Source organism: Ooceraea biroi, chromosome 5 (assembly GCF_003672135.1).
Source record: "Ooceraea biroi isolate clonal line C1 chromosome 5, Obir_v5.4, whole genome shotgun sequence".
Classification (NCBI taxonomy): domain Eukaryota; kingdom Metazoa; phylum Arthropoda; class Insecta; order Hymenoptera; family Formicidae; genus Ooceraea; species Ooceraea biroi.
The window spans coordinates 10,032,203-10,051,992 of record NC_039510.1 but is presented as its reverse complement, the minus strand read 5'-3'; the positions used below and the strand labels follow the sequence as shown (position 1 = coordinate 10,051,992).

Here is a 19,790-nt window from a genome sequence, read left to right as displayed (position 1 = left end):
CGGAAGTTATCTTGCAATCTAATAGTATTTTTATGTATATATTATTGATTAAGAAATACAATCATACATTTGTGAAGTAGGTTTTATTGTATATAGAGTGAACAATACCCATAAAATTATTATTTTTACTTTCATTCTTTCAGTGGTACATTACAAACCCAAAGAAGTTATACATATTCAAAATTAGATTAAAATTTAAATGATAGATTATCTGAATGCTTTATTATGATAATACAATATATGTATTATATTATATGTCCAAAACGGTACACAGTATTTAAAAAGAAGATTCTTGCTGGTAATCTTTGTCACATAGAGATACAAACTCAATTTATTTTTAAATGCTATACTAGATATATGTTAGGATTATGTACAATTTTCTCTTCAGGCTTGCATCCATTTTTTTAATGTTTTGGTTTGGCTATACTAGTCCTGCAAAAATATTTATTATTGCATTAGAATCTTCCATTATTCATAATCAAATATAAAAACAATATATATATATATATATATATATATATATATATTCAAAATATCTCAGCATGTATTTAATCGTTATTTTGCTTTTAAATAATTTATTGAATATTCTTACGTTTGCATCTGTTTGCTACCACTGAGCACTATGTATGGTGATTGAGTTTCCTTTTGTTTCGCTTGCAATAAATTCAGTGTACCTAAAGGCGTGTCTGTCGAAGACATCCTTTTCATTAAAACTTCTTGTTCAGCTTTCTTCATCCTCTTTTCCACCTAAAGTACACATTCGAGAATTATTACTGCAACTTAAAACATGTGTGCACGCAATGTTTTAATTATTGAAATCTAATATGAAAACCTTATTTTTTCCTGGGCCTTTCCCATGAAATTTATGCGACAGATATCGGAAAGCTTCCTTGGCGCTCAACACGTGGCCGTCATCATCGATATACTCAAGCTTGACGTTCGGTTTGAAACCATCCTTTTCTTTGAAGTCAGATGTCGGTCCGTTGAAACGATCTCTTCTGCCGAATTTGTCATCATCTCTGAAATAAAAATAATACATAAAAGAGCAAGTTAAAATAGACAGTTTAGATTTGTTCAAAGCTCTTTTTATCAGTGAAATTCAGTTCCTTCTTCCTCAAAAATACGACTGTATTCTGTCAATGTCTTATTTAACTAGATTATAAACTATTTCATTAGAAAGATCGGATAAAAATTAAAGCCCTTGTGAAATACGGTGTTCTGAAACTTGTGTCCACTACCAACAACACTTACAAATCTTTATGAAGAACGATGGTCTTCAAGACATATTATGCGGTCAAAATTAATCTAAACAAATCGATAAAGATTTCGATATACACATGTAATATAATATTCTGTTCTTTTACATTATTTAATTTTTAATATAAACATAATAGCGATATGAAGACGTATTAATATCCATGCATAAATAAAGCTATATATATATATATATATATATATATATATATATTATTTTTGTTTTTATCATTATCTGCACAGGATTTAAAATATCCAAAACTGTTAAACATTCAAATATCTGGCAACTGAATGTTATGTTATAATCGTAGGATGGCTAACTCATTAGATCATACTATTTGCATTGCTTTGGTTTGCATTGAACACATGCAAGTTCTATAGTTATATGTAAAACATAATCAACATAGCAAACGTAAGAGTAACACTTCGTTGAACTTGTATCTCGATAACGAATAATCCTGCAATCTAAGCTGCACAACAGCTGCTGATTTTCCAACGAGGACTTGCATAGAATCTTAGCACAATCCGCATCAACGGAGTCGCATAACAAAAACATACCTTAACAAATCCTACTCTCTTCTCGGCCTTCGTTCGCCTCCGATTAAGCGGTAAACTCTTGTAGCGGTAGCGGATCACCCGTTCCGAGCACCGATTTCCGGGCTCTATTTAAAACTGTTAACTGACAGTTCGAAATTCACTAGAGCTTGTCTAACACAGTACTTGTAAACGCGCATTCGATATCAGAATTATTCCTTACGTATCTCGTTTATGATACGTAAGAAATTATCTCACATCGAACCGCAATAGTATATAAGCTACTTACCCATAGGTTTTGTCTTCTATCGAATAATTCTGAGCTTGCAAATGTGCAAATCGTGATGCTGAGGGCCGATTGCTATCCTCTTTCTGTAAGTAGCCTTTGCTCATAGCTAACTGTAACGCTCCGCCTACTCCTTGCCCGAGCGACGGCTCAGCATCTAATATCGCTGCCTCCATTATAACTGGTTCTGAGATATTCTCATCTATTCACAAGATTAGAATGTACAATTTATAAAAAAAAAAACATGAGAAATGCCTTAAAACAATATTCGAATCACCAGTATAAATTCAAAATGCATTATAAATGATTAGCTCTTACAGCATATTAATATGCATAAATATACAAAATACCTAAATGCACTGTGTTCCAAGCACCACGCCCATCGTCCTCATCCTCATTCATAGATGGCTCGTCTTTAACACCATCCAGTTCGAAATCCTACATTTATGTTAGGAATGCATGAATGTACAAGAATGCATTAATATTAGAATGAATATAAAATAATATATATTTTATTATTCCATACCATGAGTTCTTGTCCATTTTCTTCTCTGTTTCCAGCAAGTCCATACGTAGGAATATCACCTAACGTTCTACAAAACTCAGCAGTCGAATTGAGAACAATATTCCCAGCCTGATTTTCCTCTGCACTAAGGATTTCTTGCTTTAGTGTCTCAATAGTTTTCTGCATGCCGGCTGGATGTCCTTCCTTCAAACGTTGAGCTTTCTTCAAGGCTAATTGTAATTCCAATTCTTTATCATCCTCTTCAAGCTTTACTCCAGTCAGATCTTCTGTAGGAGCTATTAACAATAGTTATATAAAGCAATCAAACTATCATAAAACAGATCACAGTATTGTAAATCAAATAATTCAAAAGTGTTTCATCTGTATATAAAAAGTTTAAATTGCATTACGTTACAAAGTTAAATTACTTAAGTACAATCTATCGATTTGTCTTTAACAATTTTAATATAATGAAATTATATATATATATATATATATATATATATATCTTCATACAAAATACCTTCTAGATCATCAACGTCCAATATAGCATCGTTATCCTTTGAATCTTCCGGTTTTTTCTTTCTTCTACTTCCAAGATCTCTAAGATAATCATTGTCGACAGGAACTAAATCATCGGCCTTGAGTTTCTTTCTAATTTTTCGAATCTATAATCAGAGAGTTTACATGTTATGATGCATATATATGGATTATACTTTCAAGAGTATCAATCTCTTTTGTTTACAAGAAATAAATAAGAATTCAAAAATAATTTAGTACCTTCTTTTTCGGCTTCTTGAACTTTGCAAGTTCCTCCTCATTATAATATTCACTTGCCAGTTTCGGTTCTGCCATTTGCAGACTTTCCAATCTTTTATTTGCTAAACGTTGTTTCACTGTTTCTACTTGGCGCCGCTTTACTTCCACATTATTAGAGCCCAATACAAAGTTATCTTTTTTCTCGCCATCGATTTCCTCATCGTATTTTTCTAAAACTGTACTTTTAGAAAATCCATATTCATCGAAATTTTCATCAGCATACGGATCGTATGTAGATTTCTTAGTCTTGTTTAAAACGCTACGCTTGTAACGTTCGTTATCGATCATATTGACATTTACAAGTAAATCATCGTTTTCATTTAATACTTCCTGATCTTTCAGTGTTAATATCACCGTTTTGCCTTCCTCAAGTGTTTCCTAGAAAACATTTATTATGCATCGAATTTATTATAAATACAAAATATAAAAACAAATAGCGTTTTAATTTAAACTTCAATTTACAAATCACAACTGCTCTATCAAAAAGTATTAGTATAATAAAGTATTAAACTTACAATATTATGTTCAACTTTGAGACCCTTCAAATCCTTCTCTGTATATGCTGTGTTACGGGCACTATGTATTTCTTCTTTGACCAAATTACCAATTCCGAATTCTTCATCCAACTGATCTAACATCTTTGCCTTCAAGTAAAATGAAATATTTTTATATTTATAACAAAATTATATCAAACCAACGTAATTTATAAAATATGTCTATAACATATATTATATATCGATAAAGCAGCAAAAATGTATCTTTTACATATCTTTGCCTCAAATTACAATTTATACAATATTAGTTCAATATAGCTATTAAAAGAAAAATATATAAAAGACATTACTCTCTTCTCTGCTTTTTTCTTTTCTTCCTCCAAATGTCTAGATTTAGTGATCCATGCATGAGTATCATCTTCGGAGTCACATTCACCCAAAGATTTCAGCTTTGACAAATTTGCCTCAATCTGTCTCTTTTCTTTCTGAGTACTTATCTTGTCTCTCAGTTTCTGCGCTCTAACCTTTTCATTGTTATTTAGCGCTGGTTTATGATAAAACTCTCCTAAATCATCTTTGATTTTGTTAGGATCCTCTTTCGGTGTATTATTATCAACCTCTAATGGCTTCAGTCCCAACTTTGCACGAAGCTTGTTGGTTTCCTCGATAGATAGTGAAACTTGCGATGCTCCACCTTTCACAGGAGATGGGCTACGCTGTTTAGAGATTTCGGGTGGTGGGGGCGTCGATGGGTGTGATGACTTTGATATTTTTGGTGGCGGTGGAGCATTGACAATTTCAACTGAAAGCAAGAAAAAACGTTATTCTTCTAATAAGATCAATATTAACCAAGCTTGTATATTATCACATTTCATACCATCACTGTCATAATCCTTGCGCTCTTTCCTTCTATGTTTCTTGTGATGCCTGTGCTTCTCAGATTTCTCGCGGTCAGGTGTATAACTCCTAGAACGACTGCGATGACGTTTCTTTTTGGTATCGCGAGATTTCTCAGCTTTATGACGTTTGTTCGAACCCATACTAATGCTTTGAATTTAACACAGACCTCTCTCAGTTATTATAGCTATAAGACTCTTCAATGCTAGGCAAGCTTTAACGTATTATTTAAGCAAATCACATCAGATCTTATAACACGCAATAACACACAGTGTAACGCGAATTATTCCTATTAATCGAACTTTATAATCGTATAAAGTCTACAGAAATACTATGTGGCCTTTCTGTGAACTGCAACCGCGTACCGTTTCCGCCATCTTACTTTTCGTGCTTGCTCTGCGCATGTCACAATCACGTGATTAACCTTGTTACAATATGTATATAGATGGATCGTCATCTTCAATATTGCTGTTGCTAAAACCGAATGAGTTTACGAAAATTACTGGTAAATGTTTTCATAGACAGATCTTATATTTATAAAGCCTCTCCTTTATAAAAAGTTTTTTAAATTCTGACAATAGAAACGTTATTTGCTGAAGTCCCTAGAAAGCAAAGCCTCTATCGGCAACTTGGACCAATTTCTAGCATCGTGTATGTACACAATGCCTAAGCCAAATTGCATATAATCACGTGCGTGAAAGAAGCATCATATTGTTGTCAGCTGTAGCAATATACTGCAATATACTGTAATTGACGTCAATTGACATGGTTGACAGCAGGTGACAGTTGGCATTACACCTCCATCGCAATACATCGCAATTAGTTACACGTCGCGCAATAGACGTTTCGTACGAGTATTGCATTCGATTAATTTATTATACTTTTCTTTCTGAATTTTCGTCGTAATGGCTACGATAATGTGTCTTTCTGAAGATGTGATAATTCACATTCTACGTACTAACGATATTGGCATTAGAGACGTTGTAAATTTTTCTTCTACATGCAAACACTTTCGTGACATGATCGAAAACAGCAACTCATGTTGGCGATGGAAATCCTATCAGAGGTAATTTTTATTTTCTCTTGTAATTCGATTTGTTTGAAGATTCGATTTAATGTATCTAATTCTATTTGTTGTGCCGCAATGTCTTAAACACAGTGATTATAAATAAAGCAATAAAAACCTTTTGCAATAGTAAATATATTATTCCTTATATTTTCATTTTAGATGGCCTAGTTTGGAAAAAGCTTTTCCAAAACGCCAAGATGTTAAAAATATAAATTTTAAAGAATTAACAAAAGCAGGTGTAAAGTGTATGAAAGAACTACGGCATTTCTTGACAGAGATGAATAAAAAGTACTATCGCCATATTTATTATGAGCGCTTAGAGGATACTGTTTCACTCCGTATGAGATACGATAACAATAATCATGTAAATGTTAATGAGGAAGATATTCATTTATTGATTCATCCAGATGAAGCAGCGCATCCTTTGAATTATTATTTTCTTATAGATGAATTAACAAGTTTACTTAAACGATCAGAAGAGAGGTGAGATTTAATAACTAATGAATATTTATTAAAAATTTATATGGATAATTAGATAGTTATTATAAAATATAATGTTAAAGAGATAAAACATTTATCGCACAAATATACGCACAAAACTCACATGAATATACAAAATGTAAATTTTTTAGTGGATATATGGATGATTTGACAAATCTTTATTATGGTGAAAAGCTTCTTCCATATCTGAAGCATTATCATTTAAAAGAAGAATGGAAAGAATTTATAAATCGCCCTGTTGAACAACAGCTGTTAGAAGAAGCGGCAACTTTTTTTTCACAATGGTATCAACCCAACAAAGATATCTCTTACTCACGTATACAGAAGGAACTGAATAATATCACAGAACAAGTGATGCAGCAAATTAGAATTGAGCATCCCACACATCCGATATTTTCGGCATCCCATGAGCAGCTTTCCTTCTGGAAAAACAACAATATCGATGAAAATCAGTGGAACAACGAGGCTGGAAGACAAATTCTAGATGTTCTTTGCAAGACTTTATTTCAACTAAGTTTCCAAGGGCTTGGAGAACAAGCTTACAGAAGTAGAACTTTCCGTCGAGAACACGTTCTTATAGATCACGTAAGTTATAGATTATAATATATTGTAAGTATAGCTTATTTTTTTTTATAAATATTAATACGTTCATGTCTTAAATTGTGACAGGTTTTACAAGAAAGAACTGGTTATATTGTATCGCTGGCAGTTGTATTCCAAAGCGTTGCAAGAAGACTTGGTCTTCGGTGTGATCTAATATCTTTCCCAGATCATTGTTTTTTAACTTGGAAACCAAACTAGTAAGATTAATTTCAGTTTAGACCAATCATATCTTTCCTAAGTTTTAAAATTTTTCTTTCACACTTATATATGTATATCTTTTTATTATTTTGTCGCAGTAATACGAACCCTGATTATGAACATTGTTTTTATATCGATATTTTGAACAATGGAGCTCTTCTGAGTAAAAACGACTGTCCTAGGATTCGTGGAGCTACAAAGTGTCCCATAAAAAATTTCAATACATATAGCAAAATAAATTCCATACAGGTAATTATTCCTGTATAATATATCATATCCACTAATTCAACAAGAATTCATAAAATTGATTTAAATAAAATAATCGAACACAAACGTGCAAATTGACAGAAATATATGTTAAATCATTGGCACATACGTCAGAGTGATTCGTTTCTTAAAAATAATTTTCTTAAAATAATGTTTTGTTTTGTACAATTTTAGTTTTATTTATGAATCTGATGTTTGTTTCAGCTGGTACTAAAATTGATTACCTGTATAGAACTGACAGATCTATTTGATCAGCCCAAAGATATAAAAGAACGTAAAGGTTGGTTATTGGAGCTTCGACATTTCATAAAACCAGACGATATGGATGCGATTACGGACTTGAGTTACTATTATATGGACCGAAAGAAAAGTCTATCAAGTCTCATAACTTCATTGCAAAAGGTACTTAAATAAATCTATAACTAAAGAAAGAAAGTGCCATTCCTTCAGTTTTTTCTTGGTTTTTTTTATATATTTCGTAAAACTGATTTTTCTTATGATGATGAAACTAAATTCATATATAAAATAGAATATATTGGTATTAATAACGTACGGAAAAATTTAGTTTTTTATCTTTACATAAATCTTTTTATTACAAGTATTGATATATTTTGAACTAAGCATACTAGCACATTTGTGCAATAACGCCGCAAGAAATGTTTTCTAAGCAAATTTCGTGTTTCTGTATATCTGTAGAATTATTATAGCGTTGGATTCGAGGAAGCGAGACGCCAATTTCTACTAGATAAATTACAAAGGAACGAAGAAGCAATATCTAAGGTATGTGTGTGTGTATATGTGTATGAATTTATTTTGCCACATTGCTCATTAAATGCATTTTTTATGCATGTAGATAGGATAAATCTCACTTATTTACCTCACTTTTACCTCCTTTAAAGAGATCATTCTCTAGGATATGTTATGAATTTATAGAGATAATATTATTTATCATCGTTAATTATTTTACACTTTCTAGTTTTATAAAAAATCAAAACTCGTGCGCAAACATCCAAAAAGAAGATTATCTGGAATGAAATTCGCAGTTGGAATGATTGTGAGAACCAATCTAGACACAGAAGGCGTGATAACTGGATGGAACCCAAAGAAACCCAATTTTAGAATCAGAAACACGATTTCATCTGTTTCATGGTATTATGCAGTCCTTTGCGAGGACGAGAGATTATATTATATCTCCGAAGGTATACACAGTTGTAATACATAAAATGTATTATTCTGCGTTTTATATATATATATTTACTCTACATAATACTGTACTTACAATACTATATGTGCGCGTGTATCTGTGTAAAACTTATTTTATATTTTTTTGTTTTAGTCGGTTTATGCAAGGTGAACAGGCCGAAACCATTCAACAACAGCAGTTTTGGCAAATATTTTTGCAGATTTGAAGATAATCATTACGTACCAAACGAGCTGCTGGCAAATGACTATCCATTTGACATATCATATTTGTCTAACAAATCGTAACAGCTTTTTTTAGTGTTATAGGTTTAAGATAGGATAGGATGTATTCTACTTATATTATTACTATATTGCTGTATTTTTCTACCAAATATTAATAAATATAAAGTATTAATAAATATAAAAATATGTACGAACAATTATCTCTGCGTATTTTATTTTGCCATATATGTATGTATATTACAATTTTCTATGGGATCGAAAATTTTAGCTTGTAGCTCGAATTCTAAACTAATATCATTTTTACTTACAATTAGAGAGAGGAGAGAAAGTATTGTTCAAGATATCGATATAAAAACGCTACTTATCATTAGGATTTGTTGCATTAGTGTAATAAAATAATATGTATATAAGTTTTATAGAATAAATATCAAAAAATAATTGAGATATATTTTATGCGTTTACTATAAATGCGTATGTTGCGCGTGCGTTAATCTAAATTATCGACGAATTTCGTCGGTAACTTATCTTAATTCCTCATGGATTCCGTGCCTAGGCGGCGCAGAATCGTCTCTCATTTCATTTTACAAGAGTGAGTTGTGTATGTATGTACACACAAAGTTAGGTTAAATATTCTTAGCAGCATACCTGTCGTGACTTTTTCCGTTGCTTATCTCTCATTCAGCTTATTTTAATCACCACGTAAGTTTCTTTACTTTAAAATGGAACAAATATTCTGCGTAATTATTACATATTTTTTTGAGTAAGACATGTTTTTTTCAGTATTATGTCTAACTGTTTGACGTCCTCTTCCCATGATCTGACAAGTTCAAATAAGAACGCTATTGTATTGAGTTATCATGACTATTTACTCAGATCATCGGACGTAGCACTATTAAAGAGCAATGACTGGCTCAATGACGTCCTGATAGGATTTTATTTTGAATATTTAAATCAGCAGCATAAAACGGATGAAAATAAGCAGATATTATTTATTGGTCCTGAAGTGGCTCAGTTACTGAAGATGATGCAGGATTCTACACAATTTAACATATTTCTTGATCCCATTGGAGCAGCAAGTTACAATTTTATATTCTTCCCTATAAACGACTGTGATAACTACGAGGCAGGCGGCTCACACTGGAGCTTATTAGTATACTGTGCTATAGAAAAAATGTGCTATCACTTTGATTCCTCAAGAGGTATTAACAGCTGTGCTGCGGAAAAATTAGCGCAGAATATAATAAAATATTTCTCTGGGAAACAGGAGAAAAAATATATTGAAAAGGCATGCCCACAACAAAATAATGCTTATGATTGTGGTTTATTTGTGTTATGTCTAGCAGACGTAATATCTAGATATGTTCTACAAACGTCCAAAATAGATAGTTGTAATTTTAATGAAGTTACTAAAATGGTCTCGCAGAAACGCTCTGATTTATTGAAATTAATCCGCGATTTAAAAGATACATTTAATACAACATAAAACATATGAAACATGTCTTCTGCATATAACTTACAAAAGTATTGTGTACTCCTATGAATGCTACAATGTAATTAGTACAAAATGTAACATTTACTATTTTATTTTTTATACGTATTTACCATAATAAAATGGATTTTCTTATTTGCTATTCGTTCATTTTTTCGTTTATTCATCTTTGTTCGTTTCTAGTCATATATGGAAAACAAACTAGACTTTATGTAAAAATGTATTTATAATTTATAATGTAGTATACAAATATACTTTCTACATGAGATGATGCGTGCGAAGAAAATGTCTCTAAATTTATAAAGATTAGAAAAATTGCGTTAATTTAAGATATTTAATTCTTAATTAAAAACATTCTTACAAACGACTGTAGTGTGATGCATGAATTACCATATCTCGTGTAATATCCTTTACGGAGGCGCAACCTAAATAAAAAATACACAAGTTAAAAAGGGTTTATAATACGGATAAGGTACAAATTAATGTTACAAAGTAACTTGCCAGTTAATGCGAATGCTACATCAATTTCTTTTTTTATAAGTTCAAGAATTTTGCTGGCTCCTTTTTCGCCATCATGTGCCAAACCCCATAGCATTGGTCTGCCAATAAATACCTGAAAAAAATGCGTATTAATTAGTTAATGGGCAATAGCGATAGGCGATAGCGATAGCGATAGAAAAATAATAGAGGCAATAGTATAAAGCAATAGCGCGATAGCGATAGCACAGCAATAGAAATAGAGAATTCCAACATTAGAAAATGCATATGCAGAATGGAAAACGGAACAGGCAATAGCGACAAAATTTCCGAATTTTGCCTATCGCTATCTCCTATTATGTAAAAGCCTTAAAATGTGTAACTAATCATTTTATACAATCAGGAGAAAATATTCAAAGAATCTACAGATAAGACCGTTCAAAGATGTATATGTATTTATTTCAATAAATTACCATTTTTGCGCCGAGTGCCAAGGCTTTAATCACATCGATGCCTTGTGTTATCCCGCCGTCCATGTAGACTTCGACTTTATCTCCCACCGCTTTGCTTATTTCTGGCAAAGCTTCGATCTGCGGGTGGAATTATTTCAATAATTTGACGTGTTCAAGTGTTGCATTTAGATAATTGTTTGATCAACTTTTTAAGTGGAAAGTGGACGAACCGTCGCTGGAACGCTGTCTATTTGACGTGCACCGTGATTTGAAACTACAATGCCATCGATCCCACTTTCCACGGCTAAACATGCGTCTTCTGCCGTCAGAATCCCCTTAAGTATTATTGGTAGTGTCGTAATTCTGCAACAAGTCGATCCAAATACGCTTAGTTTGATTTGCTCGGCGCAAATGAGATATAAGATCTAATACTTGACGTCGAGATAAGAAACTTTCATGAGCAGTGATATCGGCTACCTCTTGAGCCATTTTACGTCGTCCCAGGAGAGTGATGCATCGAACAGTGCGGTCACATACTCGTTAAGTCCAGAGCCGCTCTTGGCAACATTTATTCTCTGCGATAAATCACCTTCGAAATTTGCAAATCTAAAATAGAGAATATACTGTTTGCAGTAAAACATTATATTTCTTTCACATAATTATACATCTAATCAGTCTGTCTGTATTTTTATTTTTCTAGTTAGTGATTTATTTTCGAATCCATGATTGCATTTGAACGGCTACCTCAAATGGCCTGGTAATGCGAATTTATTTCTCAGATCAGCACGCCTATCACCGAACAACGGCGCGTCGATAGTGAGAACCAGTGCTTTAAAACCAGCGCGTTCGGCCCGCCTTATCAAATTCACAGTAAGGTTCCTATCGGTATAAACGTAGAGCTGGAACCACTTTATGCAATCAGGTGCGGCTTTCGCCACTTCTTCTATACTGCTCGTCGATATCGTTGAAAGAATGAAGATTGTCCCTGCTGCTTGAGCGGCTGCAAAACCGACGAATGACATCATAATCAAAAATTAGCGGAATAGTAATTAACAAGAAAAAATTAAAGTAATTGTATTGCATCAATGTACATATTGAGAGATTCCATCGCATTTATTGAACATCTCTTAAAAGCAGATTATATTATCGATCATATTGTTGCATTACGTGAACTAATTTCAGTATTGCTTTCCAACCGGTTTCACCTACATGTTGCAATTACATCATGCAAGCCATATGCAACACCCATCACGCTTAACCTGTCGTTATTGCGTGTGTATTATTCCCAACACCTGTAACACGTTTCTCTCTAAAAGGCAGAGAAGTATGTAACAACTGTATTCTTCTATATTATCTATCATATACTCATTTTTCTCTTGCATAATGTTTCCATTGAAAGATCACAAATGCTCGAAATTCAGTATAATCATTGGCATTGCTAAATTCGGATACAGAACATATAATATTTTTATTCAAATTCTTAAACTTGTGTTTCTTGACCTGATTGTTCGAGTTTCCAATAAAAAAAATTGCAAAACGACAATATCCGATTCGAAAATAATTGCGATTAATGTTGATTGACGTGAGAAATCTTGAACTTGTTTTTTCTGGCCTGATTGTTCGAGTTTCCCCAATAAAAAAAAATTGCAAATATCCGATTCGAAAATAATTGCAATTAATGTTGGTGACGTGAGAAACGTTAAGTTCGCACGCACGTAAAAATACGGACGGGTTCGCGCGAATGGAACCAATAGGGGACGAGTTTTCTCGACGCTCGCGGGTGATCCCTTCGATCCGATTCGCATCAGTCATCGCGCGGCTTGCGCGGTTGTTACGTGTGTTGTCTGTGGTGTGTCTTGATTTGTGTCGCGCAGCTTCTTATCGGGCACAGCGGCGTTCGACCAAGCGATAAGCAGCATCGACAAGTATCTCATTAAAATTTTCCGGTCGCCGTGGACGACGACAAATGACGTTATCACGTCGCAAAACCATCCTTCGCCTATCGCATATGCGAGGAACAACGAGAAGTGAGGTTAAGTCCTCGTGAGACCGGGCCGACCTCGCGATATGATCCCTCCGTGAAGATGAAACGAAACGTGATCAGCCTGGTCAAGTTCTGTCTCCTAGCTATCTTCACGGTGCTCCTGACCGTCGTAATATTCCGTTACATGCGGACGCCGTCTAACCGTCGGGTCCCGACACCGCTGGACGCTCTGGCAACGGCGGTCGGTCCAAGGAATCCAGGAGACAGGAATCAACCAGAGAGCGATGGACACCTAGCTCAGGTATGAGATGGAAGTTTGCTATGCATTCAATTAACCATAGAAGAACCAAATGGATCTCACGTGAATTGTCAAGCAGAAACAGAAAAGCCGGTTTGATTTCGTCAAACTTAATTTTTCCACCAGAATCATGTTATCATAGGTGATCATAGTAGAGGAGCTCTTATGTCAATTATCAAACATGAACAGAGATTAGAGAACTGATATAACATGACAGAATGCCGTTTCCAATCATGTGCGTAAGTATTAGATAAAAACGAGATTTACGTCAGTCATCGTGTTTTTATGGTCACGGGTACGCGCCCTTTCTCGCGTGTTTATTCCGTCGGAGCTCGAACACATCGATATTACACTGGTTATGATGCGTTTCACATCCTACATACGTCTCGGAAACCTACTTTCCACGTCGTATGCACATCAGTTAACAAACGAGTTTTTAGCATCTCGGTCTCTCTTGTATTCCTGACGGCCAGAAAGGTATGAAGGTAATTGTGTGCCTTCGATCGGTTTGCTAGTTTGTTTTTTTTATTGTCAGAGATGTCATTTGCTAATTTTATGTTAGCACTCCACTTCATAGAGTCCCATCGATTTGTAGCAGTATTTTCCAAAAATGTTTAAGATTTATTATAATATCCATATTACTTAAATGATCAGTAACTTCAATACATTTTCAAGGATGTGGACGAGAAAATCGATTGGCATGACTACAAGAGCATTCAGGAGGAGAAGATGCGAATTGGGATGGGAGAACAGGGAAGGCCAGCCTTTCTTTCGCCATCCCTTGATACGCGAAAGGAAAAATTATATCAAGTAAATGGGTTCAATGCCGCTCTCAGTGACGAGATTTCAATGAACCGTTCAGTGCCTGACATTCGCCACCCAGACTGTAGGAAGAAGAAATACTTGAGGAACTTAGATCCCGTTTCTGTGATAGTATCCTTCCACAACGAGCACTTCAGCACGCTGCTGAGGACCTGCTGGAGCGTGATTAATCGTTCGCCGTCTTCACTCCTGGAGGAAATTATATTGGTTGACGATGCCAGCACTAAGGTGGAGCTAAAGAAGAAGCTGGACGACTACGTTGCCCAGTATTTGCCAAAAGTGTCGATCGTACGGTTACCAAAACGTTCGGGATTGATCAGGGGTCGGTTGGCGGGCGCGAAAAAAGCCAGAGCAAAGATCCTTGTATTCCTAGACTCACACAGCGAAGCTAACGTGAACTGGCTGCCACCATTGCTAGAGCCCATCGCGCAGGACTACAGAACCTGCGTTTGTCCGTTCATCGACGTGATAGCTTACGAAACTTTCGAGTACAGGGCGCAAGATGAAGGTGCTCGTGGAGCGTTCGATTGGGAGTTGTATTATAAGCGGCTGCCACTACTTCCGGAAGATCTGAAGAAACCCGCAGAGCCATTCAAAAGTCCCATAATGGCAGGAGGTTTGTTTGCCATCAGCGCCAAGTTCTTTTGGGAGTTGGGCGGTTATGACCCCGGTTTAGATATTTGGGGCGGTGAACAGTATGAGCTGTCTTTCAAAATCTGGCAATGTGGCGGACAGATGTACGACGCACCTTGCTCCAGAGTCGGCCACATCTATCGCAAGTTTCCACCGTTTCCTAATCCCGGCCGCGGCGATTTTCTAGGAAAGAATTACAAGAGAGTTGCCGAAGTGTGGATGGACGAATACGCGGAATACATCTACAAGAGACGGCCGCACTTGCGGGCCTTGGATCCGGGAGATCTAACGGAGCAGAAAGATTTGCGCGCGAGATTACACTGTAAACCCTTCGATTGGTTCATAAAGAACATAGCTTTCGATCTGGTAGAGGTTTACCCGCCTATCGAGCCGGACGATTTCGCTGTAGGCGAGATCAGGAATATGGGTGCGACCGAACTGTGCTTGGATGCGAAGAAGCGGAAGAGAGACGAGCTCATCGTGGTGGACACTTGCGTTAAAGACGATCCGAAAGTGTCGGGCGAGCAGGAGTTCCGGCTGACCTGGCACAAGGATATTAGGCCGAAGGATCGCACTGATTGTTTGGACGTATCCAGGGGCGAGGAGAAAGCACCAGTGAGTTTGTATCCTTGCCACGGGAAACAAGGCAATCAGCTGTGGCGCTACGACCTCGAGAAGCAGTGGCTGCAGCATGGTTACTCGTCCAGATGCTTGGATACCGATCCCGGCAGCAAACGAGTGTACGTGACCGCGTGCGATAAATCGTCGCCCACTCAGAAATGGCGGATAGAACAGGTGAACATAAAAGCTATTAATAATTGGGAAAATGTAGGACCTAAGCTCAAGTGAACTTTGTTCCCTCTTTTAATGCCATAATGTTCTTTAGAAATCGAGGGGCAAGCCCTCTTTATATTCCTGGTTACTAGTCATCATATAAATTCCGACTCAAAGATATTGCACTTGCATTAGCGATCAGCGACGAATAAGAAATTGATTATTGCGCGATCCAAGTAATTTTGCATGTAGCATAAGGTGAAATTTCTGTTCCTTTGATATCCAAATGGATAGCAAATGTTTTCATATCGACCGATGTGTCTATGTACATATCACATGAGCGCTCTACCGTGCCTTACATTACATAGCCATACATAAGATAACAACTAAAATAAAACGTAACAATTTCAACATGTAAGTTTCACTTTTCGCTCAAATTAATAATATTGTTATTAAATTCTTTTAATGTATTGCTTAATAAGCAGGACTGATGCACTTCGTTTGTTGAAGCAAGATAAACAAAGTTGTAAATTTACTTCTGCCAAGAAATGTGAATACGATTTGTATGATAGTTGTAGTGACTCATTCCATTATTATTAGTATATAATAAGCAAGTATTATGACCTATTTTATCTGGTTAGACTAATCAGGAAATGTATATGAAGTCACTCCTTTCCTTTGAGATGCATTACATGAGTAGATTATAGAATAACTTGGAATATATTTTTTCTTCTAGTAATAAATACAATACAACGAATTATAAAACAGGCGACAAATACATCTGTTTCATAAAGACGTACGTTTCATGACACGTACGCTTCAGTATCTTCAAAATGGTATCATTTTAAGACCTTTTCTTTTCAATTAAATAAAGAAACAGAATTTTCCAATCTTGTCAAGTAAATTTAGCAAGTCTTAATAATAAAACATCTTTCTTATTCAAAGTTATTCTGCAATATACTCAAAATTAATCAAAATCGAAGATGGAGCGTTTGTTAGATATTATTGTAAGTATAAATGAATCCTTAAATATTTATTCCTTGCATTTATCATTTAGTATATTTGTTTATGTTTGAGCGCATATCTGTAGAAAATATGAAGTAGCAGATGAATGTATAGAAAAGTATTGTTAACTGTCTGTGATCGTTGGTGTCTGGACTAATCTTTGATTATTACTATTTTTATAACATATTTATATGATTTAAAATAAACATTTGTATTAAATCCTTATATTTTGCAATAAATATAAGTCCAATCTCTGTGGATAGTGAACAATACATAATAAACTGGAAATTCCAATCGATCAAGGTATTAATATTTCACGAAAACAACAATATTCAAGAAAAATTCCTCACAAACTGTTTACTCACCCCTTGCATTAGCACACTCTCCATCAGGATGCGCCATACGTTGCATAGCAGTGGGTGCAACTCCCACAGGCATCGAAACTTTTTGGCCCAATACCGTCGTGCTTATGTCCCTTTTGGACACATCCCGTAAAAATCGAGGACGTATCCTATAGCTGCGAAAGCATGATGAAATATCAAGGTATAGCAATATTTAATCACACCATAAATAAGCTTTCAAAGTATATTTATGAATATATATTTTATCTCTAATTACATAAGTTAATTGAAAGATTATATATATGCAATGCAAATATTTAAAGAGTAAGTTGTACATGTACTATATTCTGAATTCACATATTTTCGACCGATTATATCTTGATCTCTTTCGAAAAAGTTAGAAATATTTTTAGATTTACTTTTTGAAAGCTTCTCTGTTCCATTTTACAGAATATTCATCTCCTGCGCCACTCTTGTAATAATCTCTCACAGAAGGAGGTAAATGTTCCAAAGCATATTTCTCGTAATCCTGGATACACACGTATTCTGTCATTTTATTGTATTAGAAACGTGCTAAGTATCAGTTGACTGCAATCTGTAACGTTGCAAAAGTATCGTTAATGCCATTTATTTCCGAGATAAAACATTACGAAATTAATGATAAATTTAAATGTATTTGTTCTCATTGTTATCATTTATATCGCTATGATAATTTTAGAAATATTTCAATAAGTATCATGTTTATCATTTGTTAAATTGACAGCTTATAATATTAAATATTTGCATATGTACAACGCAGTATAATCGAGATACGACCAATTTTGTAAAATACTATTATTACATAATACGTTATCATGTTGCTGGTCAATGTTCATGATTATAGCTTCATTCGTATTTATTAACGTTTATTCGATAATACATTTTTCTTCCACGATAATACTGGTAATGTCGATTGTTGCGTATCGAAAGTATTAACAAATACAAATTGCAAGTCTGTTGTATCTATATTTTTAATTAAATTAATTAAATTTTATAATTGTATTATTAATTATATTTGTAGTTATGTAGAAAAATCATGTAAGAGTTTTTAAAAAAGTCTTACTGAAAAAGACTTACCCTTCAACTAACTTCTTGTCTTTATAAACTCGTCTCGATCGTCGACAAACGACTGACTGTTCTCGGACAAGTTCGCGGAGATAAGACAGTGGCAATTGCCTCTGGTCATGCGAGAAGATAAAACTGTTTGTAATAGTATAAATCATTTCTATCGTTCTTGCTTCTGAATAAGTCACCTATTTTCTTTACAATGAATAAATTGATAATAGATCTTTTGTTTAATAGTATTTTAAGGAGTGCATTAGTCTTCAAAAAAATTATCAACAATCAAGATTATCTTTGATAAACAATATTACGTGTAAATATATATTTTTCATATTCTTATAAAAGATGTTTTCAGGATAAAAGAAGAGAGAAATATAACAGAAACAATCCCGTCTGTTTTTTTAAACTTTACTTTATTACATTCTGTTAGAAATAATACACAAAAGATTTCGGAGGCGGCAGAGGTCTCCTTACTGTGGAAACACGCAGAACGTGTGGGTGTCGCCTGTTTGTAAGTGAAGCCCCCCGCAAAAATTAGCAAACCGTCCCCCGCAACCCCCCGTACGTGTCCGTGTGTGTGTGTATGTGTATGTATGATAATGTATGTATATACGGCTGTCGTGTTTTTTTTTCTTTTTACTTGAAATCACCCAGCGACCGCGCGCACGCACGCCAGCACATTGCATCTAAGTAAGAATATACACAATCTTAATAATTATTCTTATATTTTATATATATAATATATATATATATATATATGTATATATCGAAAGTCTGCGAAGGACCATAAATAATCGCGGGTCGGCGGCGTGAGAAGGGTCGCAGGATCGGTTGGCGAGTTGGTTACGAGTCCGACAAGTTTAAATGAAAAATGCCTGCATAAATGCGCCATTTAAACGGATATGTAGCGCGTAGGGTGACCTGAACGGTTCTTCTTTCTTACTTGGATTACAGTCACATTCATGACAAATCTCATTACCCTCGTTTTCCCTTTTTTCCCAGAATAACACGTTAGAAAACGTCGATAAAGCGTCTGAAGGACTGATGATATTTAATCTTAATATGTCCGGATCTATTAAACCCTGATATTTTTAGGATTAATAAAACCATCCATGTTCTGTACATCCTTCAGATGTTTTTTTCTCAAGATGTCTTTTCGACATTTCTATTATATTTCGCGTATTGTCAGCTCGTTTCTCTTGAAATTTTGTAACGAGTCCTGATCGCGATCAAGTATCTGAAAGATACACGAGGATAAAATTATGAGCAAAAATTTTATATGAGCCTTGTAGTTTCTTCATCCAGAAACGCGTAATACTCGTCGTTATATTTTACCAAACAGCTGATTCGTGAGGAAAAATGAGGAAGATTCTCCAAAATCGCGGCAAGCGTCAACATATCCAATTCACACATAAAATCACGATTATCACACATAAAATCAATGCTAGCAAACTTGAATAATTAAAATCGTTACTTAGATTATTAAAATAAAACTCAATAATATGTGTAATATAAAAAGTATTTCAAAGCAACAAGTTTGTGTAATATAGTAGTGAATCAAT

The 19,790-nt window shown here is 34.6% G+C and overlaps 5 protein-coding genes across 8 annotated transcripts; 3 read left to right on the top strand and 2 right to left on the bottom strand.

The window, feature by feature from the left end:
- Positions 1 to 64: 64 nt before the first annotated feature.
- Positions 65 to 5,163, bottom strand: LOC105281217 (U4/U6.U5 tri-snRNP-associated protein 1). Of its 2 annotated transcripts, XM_026969880.1 has the most exons (11): positions 4,770 to 5,163; positions 4,243 to 4,694; positions 3,914 to 4,042; positions 3,360 to 3,776; positions 3,103 to 3,247; positions 2,601 to 2,875; positions 2,425 to 2,512; positions 2,078 to 2,276; positions 833 to 1,019; positions 593 to 747; positions 65 to 432 (listed from the first exon to the last, which is right to left on the bottom strand). In XM_026969880.1, exons 1-11 carry the CDS (start codon positions 4,930 to 4,932, stop codon positions 405 to 407), a joined length of 2,238 nt encoding a protein of 745 aa, XP_026825681.1. In that variant the 5' UTR covers positions 4,933 to 5,163; the 3' UTR covers positions 65 to 404. The 2 variants fall into 2 exon arrangements, 1 of the variants encoding a protein (XP_026825681.1); XR_003406558.1 differs by lacking the exons at positions 65 to 432; positions 593 to 747 and adding an exon at positions 1,813 to 1,933 and having other exon boundaries at positions 886 to 1,019; positions 4,770 to 5,162.
- A 108-nt stretch (positions 5,164 to 5,271) lies between these two features.
- On the top strand, positions 5,272 to 9,036 carry LOC105281216 (F-box only protein 21). Its single transcript, XM_011342288.2, has 9 exons — positions 5,272 to 5,855; positions 6,018 to 6,341; positions 6,491 to 6,944; positions 7,029 to 7,159; positions 7,259 to 7,409; positions 7,632 to 7,829; positions 8,124 to 8,207; positions 8,404 to 8,626; positions 8,764 to 9,036. Exons 1-9 carry the CDS (start codon positions 5,695 to 5,697, stop codon positions 8,913 to 8,915), a joined length of 1,878 nt encoding a protein of 625 aa, XP_011340590.1. The 5' UTR covers positions 5,272 to 5,694; the 3' UTR covers positions 8,916 to 9,036.
- Positions 9,037 to 9,409: 373 nt separating this feature from the next.
- On the top strand, positions 9,410 to 11,305 carry LOC105281222 (sentrin-specific protease 8). The gene is made up of 2 exons (XM_011342295.3): positions 9,410 to 9,551; positions 9,633 to 11,305. The coding sequence occupies exon 2, from the start codon at positions 9,637 to 9,639 to the stop codon at positions 10,333 to 10,335; it is 699 nt and encodes a 232-aa protein (XP_011340597.1). The 5' UTR covers positions 9,410 to 9,551; positions 9,633 to 9,636; the 3' UTR covers positions 10,336 to 11,305.
- On the bottom strand, positions 10,544 to 19,750 carry LOC105281221 (peroxisomal (S)-2-hydroxy-acid oxidase GLO1). 2 transcript variants are annotated; one of them, XM_020032199.2, is made up of 8 exons: positions 17,547 to 19,750; positions 17,152 to 17,303; positions 12,015 to 12,270; positions 11,748 to 11,876; positions 11,501 to 11,633; positions 11,292 to 11,408; positions 10,843 to 10,954; positions 10,544 to 10,766 (listed from the first exon to the last, which is right to left on the bottom strand). In XM_020032199.2, exons 1-8 carry the CDS (start codon positions 17,678 to 17,680, stop codon positions 10,699 to 10,701), a joined length of 1,101 nt encoding a protein of 366 aa, XP_019887758.1. In that variant the 5' UTR covers positions 17,681 to 19,750; the 3' UTR covers positions 10,544 to 10,698. The 2 variants fall into 2 exon arrangements, with proteins under 2 accessions (XP_019887758.1, XP_019887757.1); XM_020032198.2 differs by having other exon boundaries at positions 10,546 to 11,408; positions 17,547 to 17,722; positions 18,244 to 19,750.
- Positions 12,326 to 17,084, top strand: LOC105281220 (N-acetylgalactosaminyltransferase 6). 2 transcript variants are annotated; one of them, XM_011342291.3, is made up of 2 exons: positions 12,326 to 13,555; positions 14,228 to 17,084. In XM_011342291.3, exons 1-2 carry the CDS (start codon positions 13,355 to 13,357, stop codon positions 15,854 to 15,856), a joined length of 1,830 nt encoding a protein of 609 aa, XP_011340593.1. In that variant the 5' UTR covers positions 12,326 to 13,354; the 3' UTR covers positions 15,857 to 17,084. The 2 variants fall into 2 exon arrangements, with proteins under 2 accessions (XP_011340593.1, XP_011340594.1); XM_011342292.2 differs by lacking the exon at positions 12,326 to 13,555 and adding an exon at positions 13,566 to 13,791.
- Positions 19,751 to 19,790: the final 40 nt, after the last annotated feature.

Bases quoted from the DNA above. Each gene is read 5' to 3' on its own strand.
- LOC105281217 (XM_026969880.1), bottom strand. From the start codon at position 4,932: ATGGGTTCGAACAAACGTCATAAAGCTGAGAAATCTCGCGATACCAAA. The intron at 3,777-3,913 runs GTAAGTTTAATA...AATGTTTTCTAG, and splicing joins TCAAAGTTGAACATAATATT to GAAACACTTGAGGAAGGCAA. The intron at 2,277-2,424 runs GTATTTTGTATA...TCTTGTGAATAG, and splicing joins TTGGAACACAGTGCATTTAG to ATGAGAATATCTCAGAACCA.
- LOC105281216 (XM_011342288.2), top strand. From the start codon at position 5,695: ATGGCTACGATAATGTGTCTTTCTGAAGATGTGATAATTCACATTCTA. The intron at 5,856-6,017 runs GTAATTTTTATT...TTTTCATTTTAG, and splicing joins CGATGGAAATCCTATCAGAG to ATGGCCTAGTTTGGAAAAAG. The intron at 7,160-7,258 runs GTAAGATTAATT...ATTTTGTCGCAG, and splicing joins TTAACTTGGAAACCAAACTA to TAATACGAACCCTGATTATG.
- LOC105281222 (XM_011342295.3), top strand. From the start codon at position 9,637: ATGTCTAACTGTTTGACGTCCTCTTCCCATGATCTGACAAGTTCAAAT.
- LOC105281220 (XM_011342291.3), top strand. From the start codon at position 13,355: ATGAAACGAAACGTGATCAGCCTGGTCAAGTTCTGTCTCCTAGCTATC. The intron at 13,556-14,227 runs GTATGAGATGGA...TACATTTTCAAG, and splicing joins GCGATGGACACCTAGCTCAG to GATGTGGACGAGAAAATCGA.
- LOC105281221 (XM_020032199.2), bottom strand. From the start codon at position 17,680: ATGACAGAATACGTGTGTATCCAGGATTACGAGAAATATGCTTTGGAA. The intron at 12,271-17,151 runs GTGAGTAAACAG...TCGGTTTTGCAG, and splicing joins AGAGTGTGCTAATGCAAGGG to CCGCTCAAGCAGCAGGGACA. The intron at 11,877-12,014 runs GTAGCCGTTCAA...TCTCTATTTTAG, and splicing joins GCATTACCAGGCCATTTGAG to ATTTGCAAATTTCGAAGGTG.